The sequence below is a fragment of the Miniopterus natalensis genome, chromosome 11 (genome assembly GCF_054644295.1).
Source record: "Miniopterus natalensis isolate mMinNat1 chromosome 11, mMinNat1.hap1, whole genome shotgun sequence".
In the NCBI taxonomy this organism is placed as follows: Eukaryota; Metazoa; Chordata; class Mammalia; order Chiroptera; family Miniopteridae; genus Miniopterus; species Miniopterus natalensis.
Window position 1 is genome coordinate 38,832,273 of NC_142091.1, and position 11,689 is coordinate 38,843,961.

The following is an 11,689-nucleotide window of genomic DNA, read 5'->3' on the forward strand; positions in this document are numbered from 1 at the left end:
AGGAAAAGATTAACGAGTGTTGGCAAAGATGTGCAGAAATGGGAACCCTCACTCATTATTCACCAACAAAGGGATCTTTTTCTCCTGTATTGTGAGACCTTAGGTACCATAGCTACTAGAGACATGGACCTTGATAGGAGTAACATTCTGAATATATAGATTCTGGCTCCAGGTCTGTGACCTACCAGCTCTAAGACCTTCACCATGTAACTTCAAGGTGTTCATACCCTCATCTGTGAAGTAGGAGTCATAACGTGCTTTGTTTTCTTTATAGGAATATTGTGAGGATAAAAGTGATTAATAATGGACATTAATATACTGTCTTACTACATATAAAACACTAAATGATGTGTTGGATTATTCTGAATTGCTTTTCTTTTCCAAAGGAATCACTTTGAAGCCTTTCAGATCTGCAGCCACACTCTGTGTTCCAGATCCCATCTTTAATAGTGAGCACCATCACTCTCTCCTGTTGCCAACTGACATTCCAGTGCAAAGGCTCCTACTCAGTGCCTTCTCTGCACAAGCGCTTGTTCCTGGAGGTGGAATCCAGTTTGAAATCTGGTGCAGGTACTGTGGAGAACCCAATCCTGTGCCTAGTAAGGAAATACACAAGCATAGAGCATCCTTCCCACAACCAGTCTAGGTTGAATTGTAAGGAAGCTAAGCAGTCCCTTCTGTCCTGTTTTATATTATTTGTGTTTGTTAGTGATGCTTGTCCAGATTTTACAGAAATCTATTAAAATTATTAGGCTCTTGGGAGCAGTTGTATCTTATACTTCTAACCACTACTTACAATTATAAGTGAAATTCTATCAGTTTTACCTCCTACTGTCTCAAATGTTTCAATCACCTTTTTCTGATTATCTTACTGCCTTACTTAGCTCGGGCCCACATCATACCATGTCATATCATGCCTAAATTACTAAAATGGCCTTCTACTCATTTCTTGTAATCTGTTCTTCCCACTGCCAGAAGAGTAGCCTTCATAAAATATAAATCCACTCATGTCACAGACTTTGGCAATTTCCAGGAAAAATAATGGCACTTAAAACAGGTGTTCGACCTCCTCCCTTGCATCCCCACCCCCAAGAAGCCAACTAAAATGACTAAGAGAGTATAAATCTAAAAGGAGAGGAAGCAGCCCTGGCCAGTGTGGCTCAGTGGCTAGAGCGTCGGCCCACACACGGAAAGGTTGCAGGTTCGATTCCCGGTCAAGGGCACCTACCTGGGTTGCAGATTCGCTCCCTGGCCCTGTTGGGGCATGTGTGGGAGGCAACCAATCGATGTCTCTCTCTCACATCAATGTTTCTTTCTCTCTGTCTCCCCTCCTCCATCCCTCCCTTCCACTCTCTAAAACCAATGGAAAAAAATATCCTCAGGTAAAGATTAAAAAATAAAAGGAGAGGAAGCAGCATCAGGAACACAAGGAGGGAAGAGTATCAGCCACTTCCCAGAACCTTTTCCTAAATAGAATCAGGTGGAAATTAGGTTTGATAACTTTGTGATCTAAAAATGGGATGTTTTGAGATGAGGAAAATAGTGTACGTACTAACTGATCCTCTACCCTCCCAAATTTGAGGGGCTTGGGCCTGAAGACATAGAAGAGATTGGGACTGCTCCACCTAGAACCACTTTGCTACTGTAGGATGGATGCTTTCAATAGTGGCTACTACCAAAGGTCCATGCCAGATGCAGAAACCTCAGACAGAAAGCCTGTGGGAAGCTGGACTTGGTCCTGAACACGGTGTAATTTATAGAGTTCCACCTCCACATAATGTGCAGTAGATCCAGCCACACACAAATGAGACACATCCAGCTTGTCTCATTTCACCTTTAAATTCAGCAAGTATTTAATAAACCCTTAAATCCTAAATTCTAAGTATACCACAAATATAGATCAGGCTCTAAAGATAACTAGATACTGAATGTTGATCCCTAGGGCAGACTGAATCATTAATCCACCCAATTCTTCCAACTGACAGCTTGTGCTTTTGTGGTTTACAGATATTATTATCCTAATGTGAGAGACCAGATGGTCGCCAAAGGAACCTTGCCATTATCCAGGATCTGCGCTATGGCAACCATGCAGCACCATGAGGATGTAGGAATACAGACCTTTAATCTCCCTTTAACCCCCAGGCTTGAGAATAGGAAAGAACTGAAGAACCAGTCATCAGGTAATTGAAGACTATTTTGTCTTTCTCTTTCAAAGTCAGTATACATAAATATCTCTTTCTCTCTAAATTAGTGATTCTTCACATTTTGTGGTACTCACCCTTCTAAGAACCTGATGAAAACAATCAGACACCTTCTCTTAGAAAAATTAGTGTAGACTATACGCTGCAAATTTTGCATATAATTTTAGAAAATTCATAGTTCTATAGACTGTCTATATAAATGTTGCTTGTCTCATTTCACCTTTCAATTCAGCAAGTGTTTAATAAACCCTCAACGACTAAATCCCAAGCACTTATAGGTGTACTCAGAGAATTATTATTCCAAGGCGACATAAGCAGATGTGGGATTGGTGAAATATAATTAGCATGAACTGGGAATTCACTGTAATAGAGGAGAAGGTTAGGATTTAAAGGTAGAAGGAATTAATTAGAATTTGAAGTTTTGAATTATATCCTAATGGTTCCAGCAGGCTGACCCACCCTGCAAGTACATAATAGATAACTAGGATTAGCCTCCTAAGTCAAGTTACCAGCTTGCTGGAGAGTATCTATGAAACAAAAGGTTTTATCTTGCCATTATTAAGACTGAGTAATTCCTTCTGGTCCTCACTGATCAGCTTGTTCTTTTGTTCCTTAAAGCTTTCCCAGAAATGTGATAGTGAGTGGTAGATTAAAAAAAAAAAGATGGCATGTGAAGGATGTTTCTTGTGGTGGCAGGAGAGTGATAGAAGTATACAAGTATGAAAACCTTTTAAAAGTTTAAAAGAAGAAAAGCTAGAGCCCATCTCAATTCTGTAAAAATAACGGGGGGTTTAGAAAATCTGGAAGTAAGTTCTTCCTCTGATAGTTGTATAATCTTGGCAGGCAGTTGAATCTCTGAGCCATAGATTCTTAGCTATAAAGTATAAATAGTAACTACTGTTATGTCTTTATTAATCCTACAGTACAATAATATAATGTGATTCTGACCATGGACAGATTCTCTCACTGCTGAGGCCCCTTATTGTTCATTAAGATTTTAGTGTTTGTTCTCTTCCTTCCTTCCTGACCAGGACTTGGGTCCAGATAGAACAGAGATTCTTCCAACCCACCTTTTAAAACTTAATTTCCATTTGTCCTCATTTTTCAGGTTTACTAGATGTGGGCCTGAGGTACAGGCGTACTCCAAGGACAGCAGAGGGAGTTCTTGCCAGCCGAGCTGTCTCTATCTCAGTCCAGATTATCAGAGCCTGTGGTCTGCAAGCAGCAGCCAAGTAAGTACCCCTTGGAAAAGCAATTCTCAAACATTTTTCCACTGCAGTCCACAGGATATATGATGCTCAGATACACAAAACTTTCTTGTGTACAGTTTCTAGTTCATTAACCACAACTCTATTTTTTTCTTTTTTTAAGAAAGCACATAAGGCCCTAGCCAGTTGGGCTCAGTGGTCAGAGCGTCAGCCCTTGGACTGAAGGGTCCTGGGTTTGATTCTTGCCAAGGGCACGTATCTCGGTTGCAGGGTTGATCCCTGGCCCCAGTTGGGACACGTGCAGGAGGCAACCAATCGAGGTCTCTCACATCAATGTTTTTTTTTCTCTCTCTCCCCTTTCACTCTCTCTGAGAAGCAATGGAAAAAATATCCTCGGGTGAGGATTAAAAAAAACAAAAAAAAGGGGGGAAAAAGCCTATAAGAATATGAGTGAATAAATCACTTGCAGACTCTGCGATTTTTAACTATTATTAGCAATTTAGTTCCTTAACCTTGTCCAACACTTTATTCCCACATCATACCTTACACCCTCGAAACATGCCAGGACCAATGATTACAGCTCTTCTCTAACCTCATGTTCTGTCTCTGAGTACCAGCTTCTATTTTTCTAGCTTGTTCCCCTTCAAGTCTCTTCTCAGTACAGAAGCCAATTATCCTGTGAAAACTTAAGTTAGATTTTGACACACCTCTATTTAAAACCCACCAGTGACTTTCCATCTCACTCAAAGTAAAAGCCAGACTCCTTAAAATGGCTGTAAGACCCCACATGATCTTACCCCATTATCTTTATGACCTCATCTCTTCCTGCTAGTATTTCCTCTGCTTATTCCACTCCAGGCACTGGTCCTCTTACTGCTTCTGAACACACCAAGCTCATTTTCCTCTTAGGGCCTTCGTCTTGCTGTTTTCTCTGCCTGGAACACTGTTTCTGTATACAAACAGCTTGGCCCTCTTTACCTCCTTCAGGTCTTTGCTCACACTTCTATTTACTTTGAATGTTCTTCCTTTCCTGGTAGCCTTTGGCTAAAGTGTCACTCTGGTGGACAGATGACTATGGTCTCTTCCCATCCCCACACACATACACTCTGAGAACCAGATTACTGAGAAAGCACACTGTGGCACTACCAAAAGCCTAGGTAGGAAACATGGTTGCTTAGTGTTCTTGGTGGCCTCATGGAAACGCTGGAGATGTTTTCTAGGCAGACAAGCTGATTTTTGATATTTCTTTCTTCTCCTGCCCACTCTTTTCCCCCACAGGGCTTTGGCTGAGCAGGAACCCTCTCTACAGTTTAGTGCCTCAGTTGGGGTCAATGCCTTTGTCACCGTTCATCTCTCCTTCCTGCCCAAGGGAGAACAGCGCCAAACCCGCCCTGTGGCCTGTACCTTCTGCCCTGAATTCTCCCATCACACTGAGTTCTCATGTAACTTAGTAACTCAGCACTGCAGTGGAGAGGCCTGTTTCCTGGCAGAGCTGTTGGAGTTTGCAGAGGTCACTTTTGCCATTTATCATGAAGATACCAAGTCAGGTGAGCACCAAATGGTTCATCACAATCATAATTAAAAGGGGCTCTGTTTTGAGTGGTATAGCCTTCCTAGGATATACATGCTGAAGTATTTAGGGATGAGGCATCATATTCTCTACAACTTAACTTCTGAAGGGTATAACGAAAATAAGTGGAATATGTATTGTGTGTGTGTGTGAAGAGAGAGAGAAAGATAAATGTGTCAGGATGTTAGTGGGTGAATCTAGGTAAAGTTTATTGTTATATTCTTTTTTGTTTGTTTTTTTAATATATCTTTATTGATTTTAGAAAGAGGAAGGGAGAGGGAGAGAAACATCAATGATGAGAGAGTTGTCAATGATCAGCTGACTCCTTCATGCCCCTGACTGGGGATCGAGCCTGCAACCCAGGCATGTGCCCTGACTGGGAATCAAACCGCGATCTCCTGGGTCCTAGGTCCATGCTCAACCACTGAGCCACGTCCAGCTGGGCCATTGTTATATTCTTGAAGACTTTCTGTATGCCTGAATTTTTTCAAAATAAAATGATTTAAAATTGCACACACTCTCATACATATACAACTAATGATTTAATTAAAAACAATTTAGAGGGCATTTGACTGGAGCAAGATGATCTCTAACGTATCTTCCAACACTGAGATTTAGTGAGTGTAAATCAAGGGTCATGTGAATATACTGTAAACACAAAATGTTTGGTCAGTAGACCACCAAGTAATTTCCCTTTTTTGTTTGATTTGACAGCCAGTGATATAACCAGTCTCCAGTCATTCAAAGATTATCTACTTGGAGTAGTAAAGGTTCCAACAAAAGAGCTGCTTATCAAGAGATCCGGTAAGGATCCTAGATTGTCACTTTCTATTCCTACCCTTTCCCATTCACTTTCCTGAAAGAGAGCATCTTGTCTAGCTTCCACAAGCTATGCAAAAGAAAATATGACCCCTTAACACATGCTTCTGAATTCTCCCAGGTACCTCAAAAATTTCCTCAAAAGCATTTTAAGTCCTCTCCTAATCATTTCAGTTTTTCTAATAAAGCAAGACGCTCAAAACATTGTACTATCATCTTACTCTAAGGAAGGTAATGATAATGATACTACTACTAATAAATATGGTGATATCCATTACATTATATAGCATTTGGTAAAATATTTTCTTAAGTCTTCTTTGAGCTTCACAATAGCCCTGTCTGGCAGGGATACAGGATCTTATTCTTTTCACTTGACAGATGAGAAAACTTAGGCTCACAGAGGTGATTTGCCAAAACCACTCAGCTAGTGAGTGGTAGTACTGGAAATCAAGTCCAGATTCGCCCATTCTTTTTCTCTAAACTCTCCTCTCCCAGTGAAGAAGGAATAAGGACATCAGGTGAAGACACAACCACCAAGGCAGTTTGTAAATATTGGTCCTATCCTACTTATTAGTAGCTTGGTGACCTTGACCTCTCTGGGCCCCAGTTTTCTTAGCTCACAGATGGAGACAGTTAATCCTGACAAGTCTACAAGGTAGTAGGAATTGATTACATAGGATAGATAAAGTACTTGACACATAGTAAGCACACCGTAAATGTTAGTTTTCTTTCTCTTGTCCATTTTCTTCCCTAGAGTTAGGTAATCTGGTTTCCAAAATTCTGTCACACATCTCCCAAGTTTAACTGTAAATTGAAATATGAGCAATACTCATAGTAAACAGGTATTGTGTGTGTGCCAGAGAGAAGTCTGTACAACTTGGTATAGGATTTAACTCTCAATTTTGTCATTTACATGGTGTTTGTGATCTAGAAAAAGTCACTTCATCTCTCCGATTCATAGTTTCCTCATCTGAAAAATAGAAATAATAAGATCTACTTTGCAAAGTTATTGAACCATTCAATGAAATTATACATGAAAAGGATCTTGACACATAGGAAACCTCCTTTTCTTTCCTTCTGAAACTTACTACAGTTTGTCAGGCAATGGGCACCATCTGGGAAATTTCTACAAATTAAATTTAACCTTGTCTAAAATAAACCTTTTAGACAGTTTGGGATATATCATTTGTATTTGTTTTAAGAGTTATTCTAAAGTGAACGCTCGAATGTTTTTTTTCCTACTGCCAATAATCTCAATTATAGAATCACAGAGCAAAAGGAACCATCTAATCTAGCAGTTCTTAATTGCTGAAATGGTGTGGAATTTTGTGTGTATGTGCATTTGTGCAAGTTTCTGGGGATAATAGCTTTCATTAGCGCCAAAGGGGTCTGTGACCAAAAAATGTTAAGAACCGCTAGGTTGTGGGGAAATTAATACCCAGAGGGGAGAAGTTACTAAAGCTAAGGCCATAAGTTCTTAGACCGACCAAGCTGAAAGGAATCTTAGAGATCAACATATTCAGCCTCCTCAGTTTATGGGTGAAAACTAGGAAGTCTCAGAAAAATTAAAGACCTTTTCCAAAAGTCATAAAGCTTTAAATGACCTTTAACAAATTAATTTCCGTAAGTCTAAATTTTCTCCACTTATAAAGTATAATTAATGAAACCTTTCCCATAAAATTGCTATGAATGCTATTATACCAGTCCACAGTCTGTTTTACATAACTGTGAAATCCAAAAAAACTCAGAAAGTCAAAAGTTTTTTATTAACTCATTAAGCAGCCAAATCTGACCTCACCTGACAGACTATTTAGTCTTTATTTATGACTTACGCAACTGCTTGTTTACATGAAGTTTTATTGGAACACGTAATGCCCATTTATTTACATATTGTGTATGGCCACTTTCCACAACAACAAGGTAGCTGAGTAGTTGCAACAGAGATCATACGGCCCAAAGCCTAAAATATTTACTGTATAGACTTTTGCAGAATAAGTTTACCAACCCCTGACTTATATGACTAATGTTATATAACATTTCGTTTATGTACCATATTGCCTTTCTAAAATATGAAAAATTGTAAATTCAGAAACAAATCTGGCCCTAAGGGTTTTCGATAAGATATTATGAACCTATAGTAGGTGGAATATAGACTTTGGATCCAAGTAGCCCTTGGTACAAATATGAGCTCTACCACTTGGTAGTTGTAGTAACTTGGGCAGGTCTCTGGGCTTCCATTTTCTCTTCTATGAAATAGGGATTCTTATCCCATTTAATCCTCAGAATTTCACAGGGTTATCAGGAGAATGAAATGAAGTAATATATATAAAACTAGGAAAATTTCTGACACATAGTAAATACTCAATAGAGTAGCTGTTATTATTTTGAAATCTAGTTCCTGGTCCTTGGTGTGCGTTCACTAAGTGGCAGTTCCCTTGGTGGAGAACCTGGGACTAGACCCCAGATGATCTGATTTCTTGTCCCTTGCCTTTTTCATTGTACTCACAACATCATAATAACATTTCACATCTTTTTAAAAATATATATATATATTTTTTTTTTTATTATTGACAGTATTACTGATGTCCCCCATTTTTGCCCTCTTTTACCCCACCCCGCCGCTACACCACCCCCCCCCCCCCCCAGCCTTCACCACACTATTGTCTGTGTCCATGGGCTATGCATATAAGTATATAAGTTCTTTGGTTTATCTTTTCTCATCCCTGCCTCTCCCCAAGATATGTCACAGTCTGTCATGTTCATTACATTCCACAGATCAGTGAGATCATGTAATATTTGTCTTTCTCTGACTGGCTTATTTCACCAAGCATAATAGTTTCCAGGTCCATCTATGTTGTCTCAAAGGGTAAGAGATCCTTTTTTACAGCTGCATAGTATTCCACTGTGTGAATGTACTACAGTTTTTTTATCCATCTACACATTTTGCATCTTTTATAGCACTTCTCTTTGAAAACTTTTCTAAAACCATTATCTCATTTAATAATCATAACAACTTTGGTAGGCAAGATCAGCACTAATTTTCCCATTTGTCAAATAAGGAAAACAAGGCTGAGAGAAATTAATGGCTTACCCAGACTTAAGCACTAGTTTTGGACTGAGCCAAAGAGAGAATTTAGATTGTCCAACTCCTAGCCTTTGTTCTTGAACCTGATCTCATTGCCTTTCAATGGTCAGATGAAACAAACTACAGTGCACTGTCGGGTATGTGTTTTTCTCTCCTATGTTGGGCTAGGGTGATGGTGGCTCTGGGTGGAGCATGGGTAAGTCTTTTTACTTTTAAGACAATAATTGAAAATGTTTTCTCTCATAAGGGATCACAGGATGGTATCCTATTATTTTACCAGAAGATGGGGCCATGCCTCATGGCTTAGAGCTCATGCAGAAGATTGTGGGTGGTCTGGAGCTTTCCATTTCTTTTACCCATCCTGGAGACAGAGAACGGGTGTTAGAAGCTGCTGAACTGTTGGGCTGGAGCTTTGAGAATAACCTGAAGGATGTTGTCAAGATGGATGAAGAGGAGCCAGCCACTGTCACCATCTCCACACCAAGGCTTTGGCTGCCCATCCATTGCATGCTGCTTGCTGGCCAGAACCACATGCATAAGAACACATATTGCTACCTCCGCTACAAGCTGTATGATCATGAATGCTTTTGGACCTCTCTCAAGAAACCTAAGGAATCTACAAACCAAAAGCAAGTCCTAGTTACTTTTAAGGCATCCAAAAGAGCAGAAGTCTCTAGGGGCCCGTCACTGCTTTGGTATTTCAGGGAGGAGAGATTAGAGATCCAAGTGTGGCGGGCCTTTGGCAATGACAGTGTGGAGAGGCCCCACCATACAGACAGTTGGATTGGCTCAGCCTATGTGGACCTGGCCAGACTTGGGGAGAGGACAGCAAGGACACTAACTGTCAGTGGTAAGTTAAGAACCAGACTCAGCTCTTGTGGTTTGAGCACCTGCTCTGTGACAAGTACTATGTGAGACAGCCTCTCAGACATTGTTTTATTTGATCTTCCCAGCAATCCAGTGAGAGAGATCAGACCCATTTTATAATCATGAAAATGGAGGCTCAGAGAGCTTGGGTCACTGCCCAGAATCATAGGCTAGGAAGTGTTCTTTCCATTGTTATATGCTGAAAGATTGATAGTAATTTAGTAACGCTTCTCATAACTAAAGAGACTTCAAAAAGAAAAAGGTTTGTTGGCTGCTTTAAAAAGAGCATTACCTAGTGACAGTATAATCATGGAATCACCACAGCTCTAAGAACTGGCTGTGAACTTAGTAGCTTTAGAATATATCCAAATGCATCAGGTTTTTGCACCTGTTGTAGTGCCTACAACATTGTAAGCACTCAGGTAATATGTGTAAAGTAATGTGTGAATTTAGGGGACTACCTGTAACCACATGTATAAGAGCCTATATGATAATCTAGAATCCTAGTTTTTTAAATACACTGAAAAGCATACCTCCTAATGAAACTAGGATATCCTTTCTCTCTGGTCAGCATATCTTGAAATCATAAAGAAAATCAACATAGTGCCGGCTGGCATGGCTCAGCAGTTGAGCATCAACCTAAGATCCAGGAGATCGCAATTCGATACCCGGTCAGGGCACATGCCCGGGTTTCGGGCTCGACCCCCAGTAAGGGGTGTGCAGGAGGCAGCCGATCAATGACTCTATCATCATTGATGTTTCTATCTCTCTCTCTCCCCCTCTCACTTCCTCTCTTTGAAATCAGTAAAGACATATTTTTAAAGAAAGGAAAATCAACATAGTAATAAATTAGTTCACAAGGCTGAAAGGAAAAAGTTAACATTTTGCAAGTGGCATTATGTGCTGAGTACTTTTCTTTCAAATATTCGTTCAATACATGATACATGTACTTGGCCCTAGAATCTCAAAGATGAGTAGGAAATAATGCTGACCTCAAAGAGTTTATTGTCTAATGGGAGAATAGAGTAGTAAGTAAACAATTACAATGAAGCAGGTTTTCTCAGTGGTGCTGTGGGAGCACAGGGATGCAGTATCTCTTTAGTTCAAGGACAACATCAGGAAAGAGACCCATGTTTCAAAGGATTTAGTAATAAGCCAAGAAAAGCAGGAAAGAAGGGTATTTTAAAAGGGAACAGTGTGTGTGAAGACACAGAGGCATGAAGCAGTTTGATACATTTTAGGCACTATAAGTAATTTTGGTACTGCTGGGTCATAGGATACACAGGGTAGGAAAGGACGGGAGATGAAGCTAGAGAGGAGAAGAGTACTGTGTTGAAGGACTCTTCTAAGCAGAAGAGTTTGGAGAGCTATGGAAAACTATATGGGTTCTGAATACAAGAGTGACAGAGCTTTGCATTCTAGAAAAATAAGTCTAGCAACTATAGTGCAGAATCAATGGAGATGGCCAAACTAGATTTTTTTACAGACATGGTATTTATCCATCCTAACATATCTGTAAGGTTGTTATTTCCCTGCCTAAAAATAGAAAAAGATAGGAAAGGTTCCATCCTTTTTTTTTTTTTTTAATATATCTTTATTGATTTTAGAGAGGGGAAGGGAGAGGGAGGGAGAGAGAGAGATAGAAACATCAACGATGAGTCATTGATCTGCTGCCTCCTGCTCGCCCCCAACTGGGGATCGAGCCTGCAACCTGGGCATGTGCCCTGACCGGGAATCTAACCGCAATCTCCTGGATCCTAGGTCGATGCTCAACTGCTGAGCCACACTGGCCAGGCCCATCTTGAGGAGAGGGAGGGAGAGGGAGAGAGCAAAATTAACATCGATGTGAGAGCACCTGGGCATGTGCCCTGACTGGGAATCAAGCTAGCAACCTTTCAGTGCACAGGACTACACCCAACCAACTGAGCCACACCAGCCA

At 40.3% G+C, this 11,689-nt stretch overlaps 1 protein-coding gene across 3 annotated transcripts in view; it reads left to right on the forward strand.

Annotated features, from left to right (window-relative positions):
- Positions 1–11,689, forward strand: part of C2CD3 (C2 domain containing 3 centriole elongation regulator) — a 112,369-nt gene that overhangs the window by 51,525 nt on the left and 49,155 nt on the right. For all 3 annotated transcript variants that reach the window (XM_016208464.2, XM_016208465.2, XM_016208467.2), the window contains exons 18-23: positions 387–570; positions 2,008–2,180; positions 3,310–3,433; positions 4,688–4,956; positions 5,694–5,783; positions 9,131–9,733. In XM_016208464.2, coding sequence (XP_016063950.2) covers positions 387–570; positions 2,008–2,180; positions 3,310–3,433; positions 4,688–4,956; positions 5,694–5,783; positions 9,131–9,733 — 1,443 coding nt within the window. The remainder of the gene's footprint in view (positions 1–386; positions 571–2,007; positions 2,181–3,309; positions 3,434–4,687; positions 4,957–5,693; positions 5,784–9,130; positions 9,734–11,689) is intronic.